General features: G+C 35.4%; 4 protein-coding genes across 11 annotated transcripts; 1 reads left to right on the plus strand and 3 right to left on the minus strand.

Moving 5' to 3' along the window:
• Positions 1-120: 120 nt before the first annotated feature.
• On the minus strand, positions 121-11,168 carry LOC140976994 (low-specificity L-threonine aldolase 1-like). 7 transcript variants are annotated; one of them, XM_073441485.1, is made up of 11 exons: positions 11,106-11,168; positions 10,378-10,442; positions 2,081-2,524; positions 1,769-1,880; positions 1,646-1,696; positions 1,481-1,552; positions 1,231-1,363; positions 1,088-1,146; positions 604-704; positions 357-423; positions 121-274 (listed from the first exon to the last, which is right to left on the minus strand). In XM_073441485.1, the coding sequence occupies exons 3-11, from the start codon at positions 2,521-2,523 to the stop codon at positions 233-235; spliced, it is 1,080 nt and encodes a 359-aa protein (XP_073297586.1). In that variant the 5' UTR covers position 2,524; positions 10,378-10,442; positions 11,106-11,168; the 3' UTR covers positions 121-232. The 7 variants fall into 7 exon arrangements, with proteins under 7 accessions (XP_073297586.1, XP_073297587.1, XP_073297592.1 ...); XM_073441486.1 differs by having other exon boundaries at positions 11,078-11,150; XM_073441491.1 differs by lacking the exons at positions 10,378-10,442; positions 11,106-11,168 and adding exons at positions 3,122-3,190; positions 3,501-3,760.
• LOC140976993 (low-specificity L-threonine aldolase 1-like) lies at positions 7,349-11,254 on the minus strand. Its single transcript, XM_073441484.1, has 11 exons — positions 11,106-11,254; positions 10,378-10,442; positions 9,347-9,790; positions 9,028-9,139; positions 8,905-8,955; positions 8,742-8,813; positions 8,492-8,624; positions 8,353-8,411; positions 7,868-7,968; positions 7,621-7,687; positions 7,349-7,538 (listed from the first exon to the last, which is right to left on the minus strand). Exons 3-11 carry the CDS (start codon positions 9,787-9,789, stop codon positions 7,497-7,499), a joined length of 1,080 nt encoding a protein of 359 aa, XP_073297585.1. The 5' UTR covers position 9,790; positions 10,378-10,442; positions 11,106-11,254; the 3' UTR covers positions 7,349-7,496.
• Positions 11,255-13,757: 2,503 nt separating this feature from the next.
• LOC140976995 (cell division cycle 5-like protein) lies at positions 13,758-17,307 on the minus strand. The gene is made up of 2 exons (XM_073441494.1): positions 16,995-17,307; positions 13,758-16,433 (listed from the first exon to the last, which is right to left on the minus strand). Exons 1-2 carry the CDS (start codon positions 17,169-17,171, stop codon positions 14,004-14,006), a joined length of 2,607 nt encoding a protein of 868 aa, XP_073297595.1. The 5' UTR covers positions 17,172-17,307; the 3' UTR covers positions 13,758-14,003.
• A 1,013-nt stretch (positions 17,308-18,320) lies between these two features.
• LOC140976996 (inositol phosphorylceramide glucuronosyltransferase 1-like) lies at positions 18,321-24,624 on the plus strand. Of its 2 annotated transcripts, none has more exons than XM_073441495.1 (10): positions 18,321-18,718; positions 19,498-19,618; positions 19,727-19,912; positions 20,135-20,298; positions 21,009-21,116; positions 21,245-21,382; positions 21,468-21,575; positions 21,837-22,122; positions 22,206-22,329; positions 24,107-24,624. In XM_073441495.1, exons 1-10 carry the CDS (start codon positions 18,467-18,469, stop codon positions 24,246-24,248), a joined length of 1,629 nt encoding a protein of 542 aa, XP_073297596.1. In that variant the 5' UTR covers positions 18,321-18,466; the 3' UTR covers positions 24,249-24,624. The 2 variants fall into 2 exon arrangements, with proteins under 2 accessions (XP_073297596.1, XP_073297597.1); XM_073441496.1 differs by lacking the exon at positions 24,107-24,624 and adding an exon at positions 23,333-24,090.
• The last annotated feature ends 383 nt before the right edge of the window (positions 24,625-25,007 follow it).

The following is a 25,007-nucleotide window of genomic DNA, read 5'->3' on the forward strand; positions in this document are numbered from 1 at the left end:
AAACTTGAAAAGCAGGATGATGCTATCTTGAATAATTTGACATCCCATGTGAATTTTATGGAAAAAAATATATTTTTTAGTTAATTATACTGTATATACCGAACCATGATCACCAAGAACTTCATAAAATAGCGTTTACTTGTCCATTACTGATGATTCACTTAACTAGTACTGTAATAACATAGAATTAGTTTACTCAAACAGATTACTAAACAATAGATATATGCCTTCCTTAATTGCCACCATTTTCAGCTGGGAAACCGGTTACAGCTCCCTGCAAAATACGATACGAGGGATCAACAGAATTAATATGATTTATTAATCAGGAAAATTTAAGGATGATGTTAAATAATCACCTGGAAGCAAGACAGTGCATAGTGAACATCATTTTCTGAGATCTGATGATGAACCGCTAGCCTAATCCTGATGCATAACAGGAATATGTGAAAATATATCTTTTTGTATCCTGATTTAATAGTAAGTTCTTTCAAGAAATTAAAGAGCTAGCTTTGAAAATGAATTAATGGGTATTGTATTATTTATGTAAGCTAAAAATGACAAAAGGAGGCACATGTAGACAAATGCATCAAGGAAGAGACATACATTCGAGGGCCATCTTGCCTCGCGTATATACCGCGTGCTTCGAGAATTTCGAGCAGTTCCATTTCCGTGATGCTTAAATCCTTTGAAACCTCAACATACACCTAATAACATATAGAGATTTATAGTTGTCATAACTTGATTTTGGGTGGACTTAAAAAACTTAGTCGAGTGAATTAACATGATTTGATATGTGATATTTACTTTTTTTCAAACGACTGTAGATACAGCTTAAAAATTTTCACTTGAGATAGAGCAGAAGGTTGCTAGAGTAAATAGTTTTCTTGAGGAAGAGGGATTTTGGCCTTAGTTTTTTGTTCAAACAAGTTCTGAAGATACAGTTGCGGATGAAAACTGGCGGTACTAAAAATCTTGAAAAGAACTTTGACTCATTAAAGATCAGTTTATAAAGCTCACGTTAATGAGATTACAAGTATGGAATTTAAAAGCCTGAAAATGATCAAACCAAAAAAAAAACGGAACTTACAATGTTGGTTTCCACAGAAGCTACATCAACTTTTAGCCCTTTAATCTTGCCAATCCCCTCTGAGAAACAATGACGATTAAGTATTATATAGATGATTCTATGCAAGGGCTTCCACACATGTATAAGAATAAGAGTACACTTACCGGCCAAAATTTTGGCAATTTTGTGGTCGTTTTCAAGCTTTGCCACATTTTCTTGTAATGCAACTAAACCAGCAGCACATAATATACCGACCTGTCTCATGCTACCACCTAAAGTCTTCCTAAGAATTCTTGCCTTCAACGATTATGCAACGAAAAAAGGGTTTCAGCTTTTAACTCAGAGTAGAAACAAAAACATAGTTCTTTATCAATGCCCACACGGACGTCTAATTGAAACGAAACGGCAGTTCACCTTGGAAATGAAGATTTTAGAACCAGCAATAAGTGTTCCAGCTGGTGCACCAAGACCTTTCGACAGACAAGCCTACATGAATGAATTAACACTTAATTGTGAAGTTTTTCCCCAATATGACAAACAAAAAACATGATTAGACTTTAGATATTGCATCAAACTAACCGTCACAGAATCAGCAGCCTGTACTAGCCTATGAACTGGAACTCCAAGGGCCTACAAACAATCATATCTAACTTTAGATATGCTCGGTTTGGTTGATGTGAATATGGAAGAAATTCGACTCACCACAGATGCATTGAATATGCGAGCACCATCAATGTGAAGCTTTAAACCATGCTTCTTTGCGAGCTCTCCGACTTTATCTGTATACTCTACGGAAAGGCATCGGCCCCCAGAGCTGCATGAGTAGGGTATTATCCATAATGAAACAAATCACATAAATAAACCAAGAGTAGTAAATTTCAAAAGAACAGGGACGTGATGTTAACACAATCTGTTTCATACTCGATTAAGATATACAAATCAGGATAAACAACATTTAAGTGCGGATAATTCAAGACTCAACCAAAATTTTATCCCCAAAGATGACACACTTACTGAGCATGTGAATTCTCCAAGCAGATGAGCCAGGTAGTCGGGTAACAGATATCAAACTTTGGATCCCGTATCGCATTTTCAATTAGATCAATATCCATTGTCCCATCTTCGTTGTTCTTCACAGTTCTTGGATGAACACCTCCAAGGGTGGAAATGCCACCATTTTCATAAATGAAGATATGAGAATAATCTCCGAGGATTACTTCACTCCCCCGGATTTGACAGTGAGTAAGCACGCTAATAAGATTAGCCATAGTGCCTGTTGGCACAAATAAGGCTGCTTCTTTGCCCATGATTCTTGCCATTTCTGCTTCGAGTCGAGCCGCAGTTGGATCGTAACCTAGTACATCATCATCTACTTCAGCATTTGCCATTGCAGCTCGCATGGTTTCGGTTGGCTTAGTAACGTTGTCGGAGCTCATATCAACTCTTCGAGTTACCATCCTTCATATATTATCAAAACAGAGAAAAAAATAAGTTTCCATGATTTGAATAACAGTAAAAACGAATAAAAAGTATTCCATTTGAAATTTAGGATTAAAGAAACTCTTTCGTGCTTCTCATTCACACTTTCCAGTTTTCCCAAGCCAACAAATAAAAGTTTATTACTATTGTTCAATTTCAAGTTATAAAAATCACACAAATCTTCTTCTCTCAGCAGCAATTAATATATTTTTGGGATAATTTGACCTGATGCCAGTAACATCAATGCATGGAGAGCGATGCAGGGTACCCGACTACCCGGTTCAAGCTAATGTGAAAATTTTCAAATTCATGTGCAATTTTTTGAAATACAAAATGTAAATTTTGCCACCAAAGTAAGATTTAAGACTATATTCATATTAATTATCCTCGTGAAGAATCAAGAAAACCACAGAGGGCTCAATAATCACTGACGACACACACTTTATATTAAGGTTTCATTCCAATTTGCTGTCGAGTTTTATACAACGTCCTCCATTAGAATCATCTTTGGTCCTCTGTCCTATAGTTTTACTTATGCGAATCAAATAAACAGTAGTATAGAGTTGCAGAACAAACCTTAATTATGCAATGCACATTTTCCCTTCGGCCACCAAATGAAAGGAGATTATTCTGCTCAGTTACTTCCTGAGGCATAAAACGATGCAGAATTTATCACATCAGTAAAGGAAGAAATTTTTCCCAATTCAGATCGCAAAAGAAATCCCAGAAATATAAACACACGGATATAGTGGTTTTTCTACCTAAATTAGGCATGCCAGCAATTTTAAAAATGACCCATTAAGAAAAAGAAAATCAAACACATTTAATACCGTACATTACTCAAAATACTCAGCTATGACTACAGAAATCTATAGTTTTATCGATGATATTGTTCTTGGGTACCTCCCAGTTCTATGAATACACACTATGTGAAGTAAGGAAAAGCCGAGCAAACCTTGTTAAGCTCTAACGCATTTATATATAAAAAAATCACACTTTTTTTTTATAACAAAAATCCAAACTTGGGATTAAATGATTCTTGCTTTTCCTCCCACAAACTAAAACCCGCCACTGTTGAGGAAAAACAGGAATCTTTTCCAGTGAAATCTTCAGTCAGAAATCACCAAGAAAAACCTATAATTAATGAGTTTGGCATCGTTTGACAAACGTACAGAACCCTGCTACACGTGCATGGAGAGAAATCACCAGCGTGTGACACACAATTAACCCAAAAATTTTGACAAAAAAGTCCTTCAGAAGATTGATGATTCGTTTACCCAGTATTCTTCTTTCTCTTCCCCTTACTATACCCCTGAACCAATGGTTTAATGAATTGGTTGAATCGGCGGGTGTTCGCTGTTTTCTTGTTTCTAGGAATTTGGAGGTGTATTTAAGCGAAATAATTAGCGGGTGTCTGTTGCATGGTATCTGGAATTGCCTTCATGAACGTTGTCAGCAGATTTAGCAAGCAAAGATGTCCACCATTTCTAATTATTTATTTACTTGTCTTTTATCATACCTAACGCCTATATATTATTTAGGCCATTAAATTTAAAATTTACCATAATGGTAATTTTATTGAATAAAATTAATATTTTTATCAATTCATTTAAAATAGCCAGATGGATATTTATAGCAAGGTAAGTTTATCTTTTATCGGGAGATCTATTTCTGTTTTTTATTTTGTATAAGATGATTAGTCTACAATCTCACATTAAAACAAAAAATTTACGTCAATCGACATTTTTTTTTAATTTTTCAGTGAGATGATCGACTGATCATCTCATACAAACACATCGAAAATAAAAGTTTCGATATAACATAAACTCACTATTAATTTTTAACAAAACAATAATGTAGGTTTTCAGTATTTATTTCAAATTATTCTCGGATTCCTCAAGGTTTGCAAATATTTCCTTGTCAGAGCAAACATGACGAGTGTCACCGATGTCAATCCACCACTTCTTTGGGTTTGAACCCATCAGATTAATTTCAGATATTACAGCACATAGATTCTTGTTTGAAACCTCTTGAGATTTCACCTCTTGGTTTCTCTTTGGTTTCTTACATTCAGATGTCTTGTGACCGATGTTATCACAGTTATAATATTTTCCAGAGAACTTCTTCTTTGAAACGCCTCCTTTGGGTCTCAGGTTCAACTTTTTGTTCGAGGGAGAGAAGTTTTTCTTTTTCGAGATTTGGCCATGCTCGACAACGTTTGCTTTGGCAGCAACTGGAAAAAACAATCGTCTTTGAACTCTTGTTGTCTTCCTCGATGCGAAGTCGAACAATGAGCTCTTCAACATTCATCTCCTTGCGCTTGTGCTTCAAATTATTTTTGAAATCCTTCCAAGTTGGTGGTAGCTTCTCAACAATAGCAGCCACTTGGAAAGATTCGATCAGAGTCACCCCCTCTCCGTGAATCTCATGAAAAATCACTTGAAGTTGTTGAACTTGGCTGATAACGAGCTTTGAATCCACCATTTTAAAATACAGAAAGCGGCTTACTAGAAACTTCTTGGCCCCAACATCCTCGATTTTGTACTTTCTGTCAAGGGATTCTCATAGATCTTTAGCCGTTTTCTTTCCGCAAAACACGTTGTAGAGCGAATCGGCCAATCCGTTCAGTACATAGTTTCGGCATAAGAAATCAGAATGATTCCACGCCTCCATTGCACTGACAGATTCAACATATCTCTCACCATCTTTGAGTTTAAGAGCATCCTCAGAGAGGAATCTGGCTAGGTTCAGCATCGTCAAGTAGAACAACATCTTCTTCTACCATCTTTTGAAGTCCACACCAGTGAACTTCTCAGGTTTTTCGCCGTGAGTAGCCGGCATAGCAACAGCAGCAGCACATGAGAAAAATTGAGGCATCACAGTGGCATGAGGGACAACAGGACCAGTTTCCCTGTCCGAAGGTAAGCACGTAATGAGATTCTGTTTTAAGATTGTTGCACAATATATCGAACGATAAAGTACAGTAAACTTTCGTAAAAATCAGTGAACTAAATAGTGAAGAAAACACAGTAAAGCAAAGCTTAAAGTAAACCAAACAGAGGTCTGTACGAAGTAAAGTGTCCTTAAAGCATATTTGTCCCCTCCTGTATGTGTTTCGAGAATCGTTTTGGACATCTGTTTCTCAGGATACAACGAAACAACCAGCAGTGACTTAGCATGAGGTACTACTACGGCGAACTGAAAAACGTACATTCACTTTATCATCGAAATTTAACGGAGGCCAAATGGAAACCTAACAATATGAAATGCAATAGAATGTTTGAAAGAGATAAGATTTTCATGTATTTGAAATGAAAAATGAACACACTATTTATAAGCCCCAAAATACACATCAAGAGCCATGCAAGATTAATTAACTCAATTAATCTTCCCATTAACTCAAGTCTTCAATTAACTCAAGAATGTGGAAAGTCAAAAGACACTTCCATAATAATGAACTACAATTAACTCAAGAATGTGGAGAGCCAAAAAACACTTTCACATTTATGAGACATAATTTTTATCCAAACTCTAAATTTGATTCAAATTTCCAACACAAACATGATCCCAATCCGTTATATATTAGATTGATAGGTTAATGAAAATAGTAGAAGGAGAGGAAAGCCGTTGAAAACTTAGATAAATGTGGTTAAAAAGAATATCTTATATATTAATTTTATAGCTTAGTTTAGAGAACTAATATTCATGTAGTCGACTCGACAACTAGTGAAAATGTGTTATGACGATGATGTAGGCGATTTTGTGTTCTTTTATTTTAATTTGAAAAGCATAATCAATCACGAATGCAATTTTGATGCATGTTTCTTGCTTTGCATTACAGGTTCTTGTAGTCATGTCATGTTTGCTCTTTTACTGTGATGCTATCTTTTTTATTGGCCATTATATTCTCATGTTTCATTCTATGATGAAAATCATGTGATTGTTTCAATTTTATTTTTTTACTTTCAAGCTGCTATATTTCAATTTAAATTTAAATAACAAAGTAGGATAAATACACTATTTGATTCTCATTAAACAATTTTATTTTTTATTTTTGGCATATTTATCCTGCCATGCAAGTTGCCACCATCTTTTAAAGCAAGAATCCACAAGAGAGGTAGATGAAAAACAAGAAAAATATAATACAATGTAATGAAGAGTTGCATATTTAGTAGGCCTCGAGACATTTAATGAATTTTTATTCATGAGACGGGTCAATCATGTTCATATTTAAAATAAAAAGTAATATTTTTTTTATGAATGACACAAATAAAATATATGTATCACAAAATTAATCCGTGAAATCGTATAAAAAGAGTTTTTGTGTTGCTTATTTATCTCGCCATGCCACCACTTCGTGCAAAATATCCAGGAAATCTATTGTTAGATTTTGGTGAGATCCCCCAGCTTCATAAAAAAAAATTGGATTTGAAATTTTAATATTTAATATAATTTTCAGTAAAATTTAAATTCACACAGTATTTCAGCTAAATAACACAAATTAATAAACTTTGTTCTTTTAGCCAAAAAAAATCAATAATCTTAATTACACACGATTTTAACTTTTATACAAATTCTTCGGAGAGATTGAATTCTCTAAAACTTGTCTGAAACCACGCCGTTTAACTTTGTAAGATGAGATATAAATTGAAAAATAAGGATAACATAACTATTTTTTTTAACTTGAATTACGTAAAACTTAAAAAGCAGGACGATGTTCTGTTGCATAATTTGACAGCCAACGATGGGAAAAAAAACATATATTTTAGTTAATCATACTGTATATATTATACGAGAAAAACGTATAAAACGAACCATGATCGCCAAGAACTTCATAAAATAGCGTTTACTTGTCCATTAGTACTGATGATTCACTTAACTAGTTTAATAACATAGAATTAGTTTAACTCAAACAGATTATTAAGTACTTAACAATAGATATATGCCTTCATTAATTGCCACCATTTTCAGCTGGGAAACCGGTTATAGCTCTCTGCAAAATACAATACGAGGGATCAACAGAATTAATTTGATTTATTAATTAGGAAAATTTAAGGATGATGTCAAATAATCACCTGGAAGCAAGACAGTGCATAGTGAACATCATTTTCTGAGATCTGATGATGAACCGCTAGCCTAATCCTGATGCATAACAGGAATATGTGAAAATATATCTTTTTGTATCCTGATTTAATAGTAAGTTCTTTCAAGAAATTAAAGAGCTAGCTTTGAAAATGAATTAATGGGTATTGTATTATTTATGTAAGCTAAAAATGACAAAAGGAGGCACATGTAGACAAATGCATCAAGGAAGAGACATACATTCGAGGGCCATCTTGCCTCGCGTATATACCGCGTGCTTCGAGAATTTCGAGCAGTTCCATTTCCGTGATGCTTAAATCCTTTGAAACCTCAACATACACCTAATAACATATAGAGATTTATAGCTGTCATAACTGGATGTTGGGCGGACTTAAAAACTTAGTCGAGTGAATTAAAATGATTTGATATGTGATATTTACTTTTTTTCAAAAGACTGTAGATACAACTTAAAAATTTTCACTTGAGATAGAGCAGAAAGTTGCTAGAGTAAATAGTTTTCTTGAGGAAGAGGGATTTTGGCCTTAGTTTTTTGTTCAAACAAGTTCTGAAGATACAGTTGCGGATGAAAACTGGCGGTACTAAAAATCTTGAAAAGAACTTTGACTCATTAAAGATCAGTTTATAAAGCTCACGTTAATGAGATTACAAGTATGGAATTTAAAAGCATAAAAATGATCAAACCAAAAAATAAAAATGGAACTTACAATGTTGGTTTCCACAGTAGCTACATCAACTTTTAGCCCTTTAATCTTGTCAATCCCCTCTGAGAAACAATGACGATTAAGTATTCTATAGATGATTCTATGCAAGGGCTTACACACATGAATAAAAGTACACACTTACTGGCCAAAATCTTGGCGATTTTGTGGTCGTTTTCAAGCTTTGCCACATTCTCTTGTAATGCAACTAAACCAGCAGCACATAATACACCGACCTGTCTCATGCCACCGCCTAATGTCTTCCTAAGAATTCTTGCCTTCAACGATTATGCAACGAAAAAGGGTTTCAGCTTTTAACTCAAGAGTAGAAACAAAAACATAGTTCTTGATCAATGCCCACATGGACGTCTAATTGAAACGAAGCGGCAGTTCACCTTGGAAACGAAGATTTTCGAACCCGCAATAAGTGTTCCAGCTGGAGCACCAAGACCTTTCGACAGACAAGCCTACATGAATGAATTAACACTCAATTGTGATGTTTTTCCCCAATATGACAAAAAAAATATGATTAGACTTTAGAAATTGCATCAAACTAACCGTCACAGAATCAGCAGCCTGTACAAGCCTATGAACTGGAACTCCAAGGGCCTACAGACAATCATATCTAACTTTAGATATGATCGGTTTGGTTGATGTGAATATGGAAGAAATTCGACTCACCACAGATGCATTGAATATGCGAGCACCATCAATGTGAAGCTTTAAACCATGCTTCTTTGCGAGCTCTCCGACTTTATCTGTATACTCTACGGAAAGGCATCGGCCCCCAGAGCTGCATGAGTAGGGTATTATCCATAATGAAACAAATCACATAAATAAACCAACAGTCGTAAATTTCAAAAGAACAGGGAAGTTATGTTAAGTGTTAACACAATCTTTTTCATACTCGATGTAGATATACAAATCAGGATAAACAACATTTAAGTGCGGATCATTCAAGACTCAACCAAAATTTTATCCCCAAAGATTATACACTTACTGAGCATGTGAATTCTCCAAGCAGATGAGCCTGGTAGTCGGGTAACAGATATCAAACTTTGGATCCCGTATCGCATTTTCAATTAGATCAATATCCATTGTCCCATCTTCGTTGTTCTTCACAGTTCTTGGATGAACACCTCCAAGGGTGGAAATGCCACCATTTTCATAAATGAAGATATGAGAATAATCTCCGAGGATTACTTCACTCCCCCGGATTTGACAGTGAGTAAGCACGCTAATAAGATTAGCCATAGTGCCTGTTGGCACAAATAAGGCTGCTTCTTTGCCCATGATTCTAGCCATTTCTGCTTCGAGTCGAGCCGCAGTTGGATCATAACCTAGTACATCATCATCTACTTCAGCATTTGCCATTGCAGCCCGCATGGTTTCGGTTGGCTTGGTAACGGTGTCGGAGCGCATATCAACTCTTCGAGTCACCATCCTTCATATATTATCAAAACAGAGAAAAAAATAAGTTTCCATGATTTGAATAACAGTAAAAACGAATAAAAAGTATTCCATTTGAAATTTAGGATTAAAGAAACTCTTTCGTGCTTCTCATTCACACTTTCCAGTTTTCCCAAGCCAACAAATAAAAGTCTATTACTATTGTTCCATTTCAAGTTATAAAAAACACACAAATCTTCTTCTCTCAGCAGCAATTAATATATTTTTGGGATAATTTGACATGATGCCAGTAACATCAATGCATGCAGGGTACCCGACTACCCGGTTTAAGCTAATGTGAAAATTTTGAAATTCATGTGCAATTTTTTGAAATACAAAATGTAAATTTTGCCACCAAAGTAAGATTTAAGACTATATTTATATCAATTATCCTCGTGAAGAATCAAGAAAACCATAGATGGCTCAATAATCACTGACGACACACACTTTATATTAAGGTTTCATTCCAATTTGCTGTCGAGTTTTATACAACGTCCTCCATTAGAATCATCTTTGGTCCTCTGTCCTATAGTTTTACTTATGCGAATCAAATAAACAGTAGTATAGAGTTGCAGAACAAACCTTACGCAACGCACAAGTTCCCTTCGGCCACCAAATGAAAGGAGATTATTCTGCTCAGTTACTTCCTGAGGCATAAAATGATGCAGAATTTATCACATCAGTAAAGGAAGAAATTTTTCCCAATCAAGATCGCAAAAGAAATCCCAGAAATATAAACACACGGATATTGTGGTTTTTCTACCTAAATTAGGCATGCCAACAATTTTAAAAATAACCCATTAAGAAAAAGAAAATCAAACACATTTAATACCGTACATTACTCAAAATACTCAGCTATGACTACAAAAAATCTATAGTTTTATCGATAATATTGTTCTTGGGTACCTCCCAGTTCTATGGATACACACTATGTGAAGCAAGGAAAAGCCGAGCAAACCTTGTTAAGCTGTAACGCATTTATATACCAAAAAATCACACTTTTTTTTAACAAAAATCCAAACTTGGGATGAAATTATTCTTGCTTTTTCCCCCACAAACTAAACCCCACCACTGTTGAGGAAAAACAGGAATCTTTTCCAGTGAAATCTTCAGTCATAAATCACCAAGAAATTAAAAAGCCATAATTAATGAGTTTGGCATCGTTTGACAAACGTACAGAACCCAGCTACACGTGCATGGAGAGAAATCACCAGCGTGTGACACACAATTAACCCAAAAATTTGACAAAAAAAGTCCTTCAGAAAATTGATGATTCATTTACCCACTATTCTTCTTTCTCTTCCCCTTACCTCTGAACCAATGGTTTAATGAATTGGTTGAATCGGCGGATGCTCACTGTTTTCTTGTTTCTAGGAATTTGGAGGGGTATTTAAGCGAAATAATTAGCAGGTGTCTGTTGGGAGGTAGCTTGAATTCCCTGCATGAACGCTGTCAGCAGATTGAGCAAGCAAAGATTTCCACGATTTCTAAATTTATTTATTTACTTGTCTTTTACCATACCTAACGCCTATATATTATTTATGCCATTAAATTTAAAATTTACCATAATGTTAATTTTATTGAATAAAATCAACATTTTTATCAATTCATTTAAAATAGCCAGATGGATATTTATAATAGGGCTACATTTGTTTTTTTATTTTGTATAAGATGATTAGTCGATAATATCATATTAAAACAAAAAATTTACGTCAATCAACATTTTTTTTATTTGGTCACCAGTGAGATAATCGACTCACCATCTTATACAAACACATCAAAAATAAAAGTCTCGATATAACATAAACTCACTGTTAATATTTATCCCAACCAAACACATGAGAGTTGGCCATCATTTTTTTGGTATTATCAATAAAATCTGTCAATTTTTAGTTAAATTTTTTGATTGTCTCACAACTCACAACAGCCCATCAATAAATATGACGGGCTCGATTTTTTTTTCCTCGAAAACAATTTTATCGATCGAGGTTGTCACATATACTTATCTCGTGCTGTTTACTTAGCTAGTCTGATCTGTATGTTGCTATGTTAAGCCTAAGTGTTTACAATTATATACTCGCAACATGTTTTTTTAGCACGCAACAAACAAATATTGAATGCATGAATGTGTGTAGAATATAGTTATGGTTACTTTGAATGTCTATATTTTCTTAGCAAGACATAGATTTTAATTTGGAATTGTCATCTTTATGGATTGTTTCGAGTCATTTAATATTCAAGAAGAGTTCTAATTAAAATTTGGAAAGATTATTAAAGTACAATTTGAACAAAAGTTCAAAGACAAGTCAATACAAGTCTAATATCAATGAAGATGGCTAGACTCAAGTTGATTACTACAAGTTATGTCTAATTGAATTTTGGGAGAGAGTATTAAAATTATCGTCATCGAAATCTTTTGCTCTAGTTAGGTTTATTGTTAATTTAATATTTTTTATGTTAATTGAATTAATGAGTGTTTTTTTATTAAAAAAATATATATTTAGTTCATAACACAATTGGCCTTAAATTAATATAAACTCAAAGTTACGATTATAAATCCAATTAATTTTTTTTATGCGATTGTGTTTTATCGTCTAGAGACACTTACCGGATAAAGCAATTATTCGATCTTTATTAGAATTAAAATGATGAATTTGTTAATAATTTTTCCGGACAAGTAATTTCCGTCCATATAAATAAGACAAAAACTTGTGTGAGACGGTCTCATGGGTCGTATTTTGTGAGACTGATCTCTTATTTGAATCATCCATGAAAAAATATTACTTTTTATTGTGAATATAGGTAGGGTTGACACGTCTCACAAGAGACCTACTTTATAAATAAAGCTTGTAAATATCATGAAACCAAATTATTTTCAAATAATACATAATTTCTCAAAAAAAAAAAAAAGACACCATGTTTAATTTTAGAGCAAACCCGTTTCCTTTTTTTAAAAAAAAAAACAAAAAACTTATTTATGAACTTGGTAAAATTCTAAATTTTAGAAACCATTTTCTGAAGATGTTACGGTAGAAATTGATGTGTTAATAATTTGGAAATTTACGTCCATACGTGTTTTCATTTTTATTTAATTTATATGACGATATTGATAGTGAAATTGTTGACCTCATTTTGAAAATCTTCCATATGGCGCACTTTTTCGGGACGAAATTATCTGATACATTTGGTGCTCCAAACCGTTCCATACTTTGCTAAAACAAGTTTTGTTCATACAAATTATTAAAAATTAAAAGCAGTAAATATAATGGATAAACAAAATAGAATGAACCATTGATAAAACATTTGATTTATCTATTTTTTAATTAAAAAAATCATCAATATATTGTTTAATCATTTATCGTGTTTGAGACATCAATTTCTTTTTTAAAAATAGATGAATAGAATGTTTTATCAATGATTATTTATATTTTGTTCACATAGTATTTAGAAAATTTAAATTTGTGTAAACGGAGCTTGTTTGAGCAAAATACGCACAATTTAAATCATCAAATATAACATAAAATTTCGTCCCTTTTTCACTTTTTTAGATATAGAAAACATTATCGCTCGATGCCCCTAGTCAGTCCGTGTCATAGGATTGAGGTTGAATTTTCTCATATTCCCACTTTATTGTAGAGATAGAGCACATCCGGTCACTTGAGTTTCAAATCGAGTTTAAACCACGAAGGAAAAATTAACCACTTGATCAAATATCGATAGGGAACAAGATGGATTCAGAATATCTTTTTCTTGTTATCAATCACCATTGATTTGCACTACAAACACATTAACATAAAAACATGATTGTAATACAGTAACTTTTTGTTTGTTGCGAACAAAAAGTTGGAAGGATCTAATTTCCCTTATATTTACGAAATGAATTCATCCAAGGAAGATGACACCAAAATGATTGTCTAATAATCCTGATACGTTACATATGTTGCTGACGGCTAAGAACGCTAAATTTACAAAATCAACAAGTATAACAATTCGTAAACAAAAGAGTGTGTCCTCACAAAATCAAGCCTAATCTCTTCAATTCAAGACTTCCATGCATTTGAAATATAATAATTATTGGTGGCTAATATGTTTCCCGTAAAAATCAAATGGATCGACATTTTAACCCCATGTTCATCTCTAGAACGTAAAAATCGACAGCTCTTGTTACAAATAAATAGACATGCCAATATTTTTCAAGACAGATAATTTCATGCATCGGCTTTCAAGACATCATTAGTATCAACTTCCATTGAGTTTATCTCATCAGTGATGGCTGAAGGTGATGGTGGCGTCTCGAAATCCTGTGCAGCAGGTTGATCAGCAGGCTCCGCCTCAGAACTCGACAATACAAGGGAGTTGTCTTCTGTAGCAGTTTCCTCCTCTCTTTTTGCTTGCAATCGGTACAAATCTATCAAATTCTTAACCCTTTCAAGTTCTGGTAATAGATCACCATAACGTTTCTGTAAAATATGCTCGAGATCCTTTTGTTTCTGAACTTCTTCCCAGAGATTACTGATCCTCCGTGTGGCTGCTAGTTGTTCTTGCTTCTGCAAAGCAATGAAGCACTCAAGTTCTGTTCCTGCGGTATCCATCTGCTTGAAGGTTGCCTCAATCTGTGTCCCGAGTTTTCCAGCTCTCATTTGATAGCCATTAGTAAGAACTTTAATCTTCTGTTCATGTCGCTGAGCCTTTGTAGTATCATCATCCATCCTCTGCCTTGTATTTTCAAATTCATTTTGAAAAGCGGTGAGTCTCTCCATATTGTTGGCAACGGTCGATAAACCATAGCCATCACGAGTGGGAAAGTACATGATATCATTTAAACATGTTTCATGCACCTCTATGTACTCAGCAAGTGATTCCTTTTCGTGGCCCATAGCCATTCGAATGAACTGGGCCTCCTCCTTTATCAATGTGTCAGCTTCTGTCAGCTCATTTTCTTCAAAGTTTTCAATTGAAGGAGCGGGCACAGACTTCCCATTTGCGGCACGTTTAGACCCTTTTTTCTTCTCTTTGGCAGGTTTTTCTTCCGATGGATATTTCACCTCATCATGTTCCAGTAACAAAAGAAGCTCTCTTCGTATCAACTCATCAGCCTGCTCAATTAATGTTGGAGGTACAACAGAGCTTTTGTCTTCATCAGCTCTAATTAAAGAGCCCCTAATAAGGTCCAGGGAAGCAGGTGGGGGTCTAGGTAGCTCCCTTTGCAGCGCTTTCGATCTTTTCTTGAGTAATGCTTGTTGCCTTGCTTCTTCCTCAGCCTTTTCTCTAGCTATCTTGTCGGACATATCCTCCTCGATTTTCTCCTCAGGTTCTTCATCCTCTTCGGGGAAGGATTGGACAACAATCTGGTACTCGTTTTTGGGTTGTGGAAGGTTTTTCAATCCAGAAACCAGTTCCTTCCTCAAATCAGATTGCCTTAACTTGCCACCATCATGTATATCTAATTCTTCATTTATGTGCAGCTCATCCCTCATTGGAGTACCTCTGGGGGTCATGCTAAAAGAATTATACCCATCATGTGAAGGTGTCATGTTAATTCTAGGAGTGAGCCCTGCACCTCCAGGAGTTGATGAGGGAGTCAAGAGGGGATTCGGAGTTGCAATATCCTTTTTCCTAGGAGTGACTCCAGAAAAGTCTGATGGGTGCAACAATGGATTTTCTCCACCAAGCAGGGGGGTCTGAGATTGAGTCAACCTCCGCTGGTTCTCAGCCTCCATCATAATGGCATCCTGCTTGTTTGTAGGAGTTCTCTGAGGTGTTCGCAATGAAGGCATACCCTGCCGGGGTGCCTCTGCATAGTTTGCAAGAAGAGAACGTGTTGCAGCATTATCTTCAGTTAATTCTTCGCTCCCAATAAGATCACTAGCAATCCCCATCTTAGCAATCGCCTCTAGTTCATGGTCTGGGATCTGTGGTGCAGGGAGATTAAGTTTAGATCTTTTTCTTACTGTTTCAGGATCATTGAGCTTGTTGGCTTGTAGTATCGCTGATGGAGTATCCTGTCTCTGAGCAATTTTGTTCCTTGCAATGTCCTGCTTTCTGAGACGTGCTTCCCTGTCAACTCTTCTTTCACCTTCAAGTTCTTCAATGGTGGTTGGGAAGCTGACTAGTTCAGCTGGACGATCTTCATCAGCAATATCATAAAAGCCCGGGGGAGGTTTCCTTTCAAAGGGAATTTCCGCATTGTAGTCGATTCCCCTTCTCTTTCTCTTCCTTTTTCGGATGTCAATTCCAGCAGCTTTTAATTCTCTCCTTTTCTGCAAAGAAGCAAGTCTCCGGGCCTCTTCAAGTTGCTTTTCTCTAGCTTTCCTCTTTGCCTTTTTGCCTCTTGTGTTGGCCAACCGAGCTCGTGCTTCAGAAAGCATCTCCTTCTCATCCTCGTCCATATCCACAGGATCAGGACGAGCTGGCTTGGATTCCGGATTTGGGTCAATCTCTCCTGGACGCAATTTCCTCGGGTCATCACCAGGTTCGTAGTTCTCATCCTTAGCACATGCTGCATCCAAGAGCTTCTCATATCGTTCAAGGCACTGTGCTGGAGTACGACCCACAATCGGGGCAATAGTTCTCCACTGTGTGGGCATGAGCTTAGCAAGATGCAACAGTTTCTCATCTTCTTCTCTGGTCCACTCAGTCTACAGAGCACATACGCAGATGTGTGTCATTTATCTAGCACAGTAATCATGGATGACATGATCCAAGTTATAATGACTATAACGTTTAAAACCTTCTCAACGTTTCTCTAGTAGATATACTGAATTACATAAGCATACTCAACTATGCAGCATAGCAAAAATGAAAAACATATCATCACTCTGCCAAGTTCAAAAGCGTTAACTGTCGCTTAAGTTTGTATACACTTCGAGATAACTCTACATCTAAAACACATAATCAACCCTTCCCAAAGTTATCAAAAATAAGGAAAAAGAAAACTAATAATATCGTAATGGCTTAAAAAAGGAATGTAAACGTATTATCAGATAAAATTAGCCACAGTAGTTCAATCCATATAAATCAACCCCCACCCCCATTTTCCCCAATTTCTACTGTCACTACTTTAATTTACCCCCTATGCTGATTTACCTGCCTTAATTCTCAGATTTTATGGTTCCGCTCTCAGTCAAACTAAATTTCACCACAAAAATTACATAATACTTCAAGAAACACCGAAGTTCTAACATTAATCGAGCTCTAACCTTTTTGATTGAGGGGTCCAGCCACTCGTACCAACGCGCCTTGCACTGCTTCGCGGATTTACGAACTAAAAGAGAAGAAATTCGTGCCCACTGATTCTTCCCATACTTCATCACCGCCGCCTTCAATATCTCATCTTCGGTGTTTTTCCAAACACCACCTTTAATCATGATCCTCATCTTCGCAACTTTTTTCTGTTTCCCCTGTCGCCGGATCTAGGGTTTGCTGGAAAATTTTGTGAGCCAAGTTGTGGCGAGGGGAGTGGGTGTATGTACGCAGGATAACGATCCTTGTCTAGGCCATCTACGGTTTTTTAAATTAAATTAAATTTTCTGTTTTTTTTTATGGACAGGAAATGACAAACCCCTGCTCCTGCTTTTTTTAATTTTTTATTCTTTTTTTATTAACTTGTTCCTCTTTTGAATAATTAAATTAAATTATAATAATCTAATAAAAAATAAAATTAAGAAAGAAGAAAAACTTTTAAAAAAAAGAGAGAGAGACGGGCTGAAATAAATTAATGTTTAAATGTAATTTAATACTTGTCCAAAATTAATAATAATTTTAGTTGCTTTTTTTATTTATTTATCTTTCTGTTGAATAGGGGTGTCAAAATACGACACGACCCGTCAACCCGACACGACCCAACACGAAAAAAATCAGGTTCGGGTTGGGGTTTTTCGGGTTCGGGTTGGGTTCGGGTTGGGTGGATTCGGGTTAGTGCCATGTTAGGCGGGTTTCGGGTTGGGTCGCGGGTTGACCCACGAACTTTTTTTTTTGAAAATATTACCTATATTTTTATATATTGTATGTTTGAACAAAATTTANAGGTTCGTGTTCGGGTTGGGGTTTTTCGGGTTGCTTCGGGTTCGGGTTGAAAAAAAAAATTTCGCGGGTTGACCCGAAACCCGACCCAACCCACCCCGATTGACACCCCTACTGTTGAGTGAATAAGATATTTTCGAATTGTTTAGTAAATCTTGTCGTTACATAATCGAGTAAGAGACGGTCTCACGAATTTTTATCTGTGAGACGGGTCAACCCTACCGATATTCACAATAAAAATTAATACACTTAACATAAAAAGTAATACTTTCTCATGGACGACCCAGATAAGAGATTTTACCCACGAAATTGATCCGTGAGACCGTCTCACAAGAATTTTTGTATACATTAATTAATGGATTTATAATTTTTTAAAAAAAATTAAAAAGATTTAAAGCAATATTTATTGAAGGTCTAAAAAAATTATTTTATCGAAATTTTTATTTATTTTTAGTTCAAATACTTTATATTAAAGATAAGATCACTGAAATGCTTACATTCAATCAAGAACGACAAAAGTTGACAAGTCCTGGTTGGAGACGACAAACATAGACCTGGGTAAACGAAATGTGGAAATCCCATCCCGTTTTTCGTTAAATTCGATCCACGGATCTTCGAACCCTTCTCAAAATCCCATTTTTGAAGGATTATGGAAGCGAACAAGTTGAATTTACGATTTACTCTTTCGGTGTTATTGATTTTGATGATCGGAGTATGCAGTTGCGAGAAGACTTTGGGATCTCAGAATTCGAAAGAAGCTTACGTCACATTACTCTATGGCGATGAATTCCTACTCGGCGTGCGGGTTTTGGGGAAATCGATTCGCGACACGGGTTCTACCAAGGATATGGTTACTTTGGCTTCTGATGGAGTCTCCAATTATGCTAAAAAGTTGCTTAAGGTATTTGCTATTTTCTCCGTTATTTATTTTTTTTCTTGCTTAATAGATTGACAGTATAGATCGTATGCTATGAATTACGCGATGTTTCTTGTTGGTGTTGAGTATTGTACTGGCTGTACTTTGATTTGAGTTTTTTGTAATTAAGGGCGATGCTGGCTTTATTTGTTGTGGAGATTAGGATAATCCTATTTCAAGCTTAAAGTTTACATCTTGAAAAGTTTTTTTTGGTTTTCCTTCGTCAGTGTTGGGATATGTTATTTTCATCGAAAGTTTACTTTGAATTCGAAGTAATGAATAAGTTGCCGTAATTAGACTTCGAGTGGATGCCATAATTGTACTTTCCTATAAATACTCGATAATCTCGAGACACTGCCTTTCTGACTGGGATGGGGTTGTGATATTATTCCGTTCTTGTTGTTTAGTATATTTGATGAATACATGTAATGAAGTTATTGCTCAAAAATTGCGTTGCAACAAAATCCTTGTAGAATTTATTGCTTTTTTAATATGGGTAGCACAAGTATTTCAAAGGGTCTTGGTCCTGTGCTTTTGAAGCTCTAAATTTTTCTGTGTAAACCTTTTTTTTTAACTAAAGGTAAGGATCTTTGGTGGCTTCTTCTATTTCCAGTCTCAGAATCAGGGACATTGGTTCCTTGTTCCTTATTTTGGATAATGGAATTGGTGTTGAGATGCTGATGATAAGGATGATAGTGCAGGTGCTATTTTTTTATTTTAATCATTTCAAAAGTTATAATTGATTTCTATTTTCTATCATGCAGGCAGATGGCTGGATTGTGAAAACAATTAGTTTGTTGGAAAATCCCAATCAAGTGCGTCCATCAAGGTTTTGGGGAGTCTACACAAAGCTTAAAATATTTAATATGACAGACTACAAAAAAGGTTATCACCATTTGTATTAACAATGAGGCAGTAAGTCTGTTGTAGGCTAAATTCATATATAATTTATGTGTTTTATAAAACTTTCTGGAACTTTTCGTATTTTGGCAGTGGTATATCTTGATGCTGATACAATTGTGGTTAAGAGCATTGATGATCTTTTCAAGTGTCGAAACTTTTGTGCCAACTTAAAGCATTCAGAAAGGCTGAATTCAGGAGTGATGTTGGTTGAACCATCAGAAGAAGTGTTCAACGACATGATGACAAAAGTGACCACCATGTATTCTTACACTGGAGGTATAGTATACTGTTGTTCCTCCATTTCTGTGGTTTTTTGTGGTGAATATGTGCTGCATGAATAATACTTTGGTGTGACTGTTTGTGTCATTAAACTAAGATGGAGATGTCATGTTTACCTCGAATAATTGTTTTAGTGCTAAAATTTTCAAATAATTGTCACGAGGACTAATTGAGTTTTTTTCCTTCTTTTTTTTCCAAACTCTTCCCTCCACTCTGCAGGTGACCAAGGATTTCTCAACTCATACTACCCCGACTTTGCCAGTGCACGCATATTTGACCCTCATGCATCCCCAGAGGAGTTGAAATCTAGACCCATTCCCAAAATGGAGAGACTTTCTACTTTATACAATGCAGATGTTGGCCTTTACATGCTTGCCAATAAGGTAACATCTCATAGCTCCATAGCTGATTTATTTTTGTTTACGAATGTGACGAATATATGAGGGAAGGTACAACGCGGTTACTTCAGGCTGGCAAGCAGGCACAAGGAAGGTGCCTGTTCAGTATATCTGTAACTCTTTCTATTTTATTTGTTAATTTTGTGTGTTGCCAAATGCTCTTTTCTTATTGGTACATGGGTTGGGTGGCGTAGTTATTCCACGTATTTATCTATTATATTTATGAAGACAAGATTTAACATGCGCTTCACCAGAAGTTTAATCTGAAATATGTGCTTCAAGAGTTGAGACTTTGTATAGGATTTACAGGAGCTGAACTAATTATATTCCATTACATTTAAACGTCTCTTAAAAATTGGTGGTGGATAGTAACCATTGAAGCAGCGGTAATATGTACATTTGGATTAAAAATGTCAAGGTGCAATAAGAGACATGTACTAGAGGAAGAGGGGACATTTCAATCAAATAATGTGCATTCATTCAAAAATGATAACTGCATATTGATAAATGTCCTGTTTAACAGAATTATTTCTACTAAATAAAGAAAGAGAGCTCCGATTTAGGTGCTATCTTTTGAAAATTTTCAGGGTATTTTCAAAGTAGGAAGTTACTTGACTCCCTTGAATTTCTTCAACTCCCACCTATGTACTGAAAATCCTCTGATTTTTCTCTTTTTTGTTGGTCCAAACTTGTAGTGGATGGTTGATGAGGAAGAACTCCGTGTTATTCATTATACACTTGGTCCTCTTAAACCTTGGGATTGGTGGACATCTTGGCTTGTTAAGCCAGTCGATGTCTGGCAGGTAATTTTTGAAATTTTAAGTCCACGTATTATTGAGATTTATCTGCTTTTTATTGCGGGATGCAATTCTTGTGTATCTCCTACATCACCAATTGGTTGACTAGTGTAGTTTTTGCTGATATGACCTAGAATGCTAGGGTGAAGCTTGAAGCAAGTCTTCCAGGAACTGCTAGGGGTCAAAATCCAAAAGATCAAGTAGTGGTCAAATTTCTAATTCTGCTTCCACTTGTATTCCTGGTTTTCTGTTATTACCACTCCTTTTTACAGGTTTGGAACTAATCTTCTTATTCATCAAATGCTTGTAAATGTACTCTCTATTGTTTAGTTTTGAAATGGTTGCTCGTACACACAGACACGATCATTGTTTGATCACATTAGACACCTCTTCTACAAGTTCAGATCTGGAGGTATTCTTAGTTACTCTGCGGTCAGTTCCTCTACCATTAGTTCTAGTCAGCAGGTGTGTTATACTTCTCAGATTAAGATTATACTGAAATATTCTTTTTAAGATTATGTGGATGATCCTTAATTCTGATTTTTGTAAAAAAAAAATTGAGCACTTCCACGCAAAAGTTTGCTACACTAAGATACAATGTCAGTTTCTCTGCATACTGATATTGCATTCTATTTAGCACTTGTGATGTACACATATGATAAGTTGTTGAGCTACATTCTATACCTTCTGGTTTTTATTTTCACGTGATGGTGTATTGGAATACAGTTCCCAAAGGCTGCGTATAATAAGGTGCCTGTTTTTCTTGGTGCGATGTCAGTGGTTATATGTTTCGCGGCTGCAATGTTGTCCCTTGCATTCTCAATGTTGATTGTGCCTCGGCAAATAATGCCATGGACTGGTTTGCTTCTTGTGTATGAATGGACCTTCACAATTTTCTTCATACTATTTGGAAGTTATCTACATGTTATCCATCAATGGGGGAAGCATGTGGGCAATCAAGCATCATCATTTTCATCTAATCCTGCATCATACAATTATGATTCTGGAAAAGGTATTATACTTGCAGAAAAGTACCTAGTTTAGCATGTTCGTGTATCCATATGACTGGAGTTATAGTGTTTGGTTTGTTTTCAGGTCATTTAAGACAAATGTCGTCTTGTGATGCCTCTGCATGTTATTATGGACTCGGGCTGGCATCACTAGCCTTGGCAGCTCCTCTATTACCTTGTCTTTTGGGGATCACTGCTTTATTTTTAAGGTATTTTTGTGTGTTAATGGCATTGTCTTTCAGCTTTTGTAGTTTTAGTTGTACAAAATTCTACATTTTACACCATTTCAGCTTTTGTGATGGTGCGAGTATTGATTAGTTACAACTAGGCTTGCTAAGATGTTTCTTATATATGCACAGGAAGTCTCTAGTGATCTGCTGTTTGACCTGCTTTTGAGTTGGATTATTCCTGTAGTATCAATTTACATGTCAGGCACTTGGATTCAGATATTAAACATTTGCTTAGTTGCTCTTGTTCAGAACTCAGAAGTACTCTTTTCTTTCAAGTTTTTCACGAGGGGGATATTATTTATTTCTTATTTTTAGATTTAGTCTTAGTTATTTTATTTCTAGTGAAATGTTAAAAATTTTGTGGAGGACAAAAAGATTAATAGTCAAGTTGGATCAAAATTTGGCCTTTTAAGCAGTTGACAGCTAACCATAAAGTTCCGTTTAAACATTGACCACCTTCAAGTAATTGACAAAGGACGCGTGAAAATTTGGATAACTATCACTTGAGAAAATAAGGATGTGTATCAGTGTATGGTGAATGAAGTTAGAGGACCCAAGTAAAATATGATGCTCTGTGAAGATTTATTTAAAATATGAAGCGTAATAATTTGGATAGCTACCACTTGAAACAAATAATGACTCGTATGGTGAAGTTAGAGGACCCAAGTAAAATATGATGCTCTGTGAAGATTTATTTAAAATATGAAGCTTGATATATTTTTTTTTTATGAGAAACGATGAGGCTTGATATTCTGATTACCTATCTGTTAAACTGTGGGTTTTCAATCTTAAAATGCCTTTTTAAAATTCAAGTCATTAGTTCTAAGCATTTCCATAGGATTCCTATGATTGCTAAGTGTTGAATTCTAAGTTGTTGAGGACAGGTAATGAAATGCTTGAGTTTGATGCTTCTATATTTGAAATCCTAATTCCTGTGTTCATTTAGTCATGATTCATTGTATTTCTGACTTTTAGAACACAGAATATGGCAGGAAGATTGGAAATCCAATGTAATTGTGCCTAACAAATGGACCTATCGTCTAGACATTTGAAAGCGATGATACATTGCATCATGAACTCAGATTTCCTTTAGAAGGGCTATAATACCTGTATACGAGACAATGTGCCCAGAAAAATAGATCTAGAGTAGTCCTAAATGTGTTCGGGTTGACATGATATATTAGCTTTTTGTTTGAAATAGATTTTAGAATTTGTTGCTGACTATGGGTTGGTGTTATTTTCGCTTATTGCCTTTGTTAAAGAGGAACGACGTGATGAACCCTGTTGAGAACAATCTTGTGATGATTTAGATGGTTTATCGCGGACTACTGAGTCTCGATGTTGAATAAAGAATAACAGTTATCATATGTTTGTTTGAAATTATCAATTGATCATTTGTTTGCGGAGAATGGAATGATATTTGGAAGTGTATAAAGCATTCCTAAAATTTTAATTCCATACTTCTGACTTGAAATTTAATGATTGTTAATTAGGTTCATTTTTTCCCCAGGAAACCTTTATTGCTGGTCTTATTAACGTTGTCTTTTTACTTCATATATTTCTTTCTGATAGTGCATTAGACAAATAAAGAACAAATAAATCTTAATCTAGTTGTTGGATTGCACGGCTATCCTATTTGCTAAATAAACAGCAGTAACTAGGAAATTTGTAAAAAGATTTTGGAGTGATTAATCTGTCGCCTACTGATCAGTATGTTGAATAGAACTTGATCTGGAGATATATTTCGGTTTAACAGGCTAGGCTTGATGGTTGTGGGAGCCCTTGTTTTGGCTTCATTCGCAACGTACGCCTCGGAGCATCTTTCAATAAGAGCGTTTATCTGGGGTTGTGAAGATAGGGACACGCAAAGAAATAGGACCTTCTGTTATTTCTGCTAGTTGGATGACCCAGTGATGCTGTTGTTGTATTGAATTGGTGATACGCTTAGCTCGCTTGTATACCTGGAGCATGAGATGAAATACTGATCGGAACTAGAGGCCCAGAGCCCGTCCTGAGATGGAGCGGCGGCGGATCATTTGTTAAGCTAGTAACGAACTAAAGACTCTGTTTATGGCTTTCTGTAATTTACTTTTGACAAAGTTTTCCAAATGAGCAGTTTTTTTTTGAAAAAAAAATTGTTGTTCTACGTTTGTTAGATCACCTGAGACTTGAATGGCCCTTTTACAAGATTGGGGATGTATTTTGACATCACATATTCAATTTATGTTCTATAATTTTGTACTGGAACCTAATACGTGTGGATTCTTTGAGGTCTCTCTTTTGTCTTGTGTCCCACAAATTTCGTTCAGATTGAATGATTTGATTCGACCTATGGATAAAATTTCAAATTCTTCCATCAAATAAGAATAAGAATTTGAAATATAACAATGAATAAAAAGTAACCAAAAATAAAAAGAGAGATTTGAAAATCATTTAAGTGAGGGTCTGAATCTGACATCGAAGTCTAAAACTTGTAATGAGAATTAGTCCTGACTTTCTCATCTAAATTCATCTCCATCCACCAAACTCCTCATACTTCTAATTTAAAACCAAGTTCGAGATGAAGTCTTTAATAAAAAAAGTGATTCAATTATCATTATCCACTAGACCTAGGGGTGCGCAATTCTTCAGTTAAACCGAAAAAATCGATCGAACCG

Source organism: Primulina huaijiensis, chromosome 5 (assembly GCF_012295235.1).
Source record: "Primulina huaijiensis isolate GDHJ02 chromosome 5, ASM1229523v2, whole genome shotgun sequence".
In the NCBI taxonomy this organism is placed as follows: Eukaryota; Viridiplantae; Streptophyta; class Magnoliopsida; order Lamiales; family Gesneriaceae; genus Primulina; species Primulina huaijiensis.

Bases quoted from the DNA above. Each gene is read 5' to 3' on its own strand.
- LOC140976995 (XM_073441494.1), bottom strand. From the start codon at position 17,171: ATGAGGATCATGATTAAAGGTGGTGTTTGGAAAAACACCGAAGATGAG. The intron at 16,434-16,994 runs GTTAGAGCTCGA...TGTGCTCTGTAG, and splicing joins TGGACCCCTCAATCAAAAAG to ACTGAGTGGACCAGAGAAGA.
- LOC140976996 (XM_073441495.1), top strand. From the start codon at position 18,467: ATGGAAGCGAACAAGTTGAATTTACGATTTACTCTTTCGGTGTTATTG. The intron at 18,719-19,497 runs GTATTTGCTATT...TCTATCATGCAG, and splicing joins ATGCTAAAAAGTTGCTTAAG to GCAGATGGCTGGATTGTGAA. The intron at 22,330-24,106 runs GTATTTTTGTGT...TCGGTTTAACAG, and splicing joins ATCACTGCTTTATTTTTAAG to GCTAGGCTTGATGGTTGTGG.
- LOC140976993 (XM_073441484.1), bottom strand. From the start codon at position 9,789: ATGGTGACTCGAAGAGTTGATATGCGCTCCGACACCGTTACCAAGCCA. The intron at 8,814-8,904 runs GTTAGTTTGATG...TCATTCATGTAG, and splicing joins AGGCTGCTGATTCTGTGACG to GCTTGTCTGTCGAAAGGTCT. The intron at 7,688-7,867 runs GTATGTCTCTTC...GTTATGCATCAG, and splicing joins AGGCAAGATGGCCCTCGAAT to GATTAGGCTAGCGGTTCATC.
- LOC140976994 (XM_073441485.1), bottom strand. From the start codon at position 2,523: ATGGTAACTCGAAGAGTTGATATGAGCTCCGACAACGTTACTAAGCCA. The intron at 1,881-2,080 runs GTAAGTGTGTCA...CTACTCATGCAG, and splicing joins TTGGAGAATTCACATGCTCA to CTCTGGGGGCCGATGCCTTT. The intron at 424-603 runs GTATGTCTCTTC...GTTATGCATCAG, and splicing joins AGGCAAGATGGCCCTCGAAT to GATTAGGCTAGCGGTTCATC.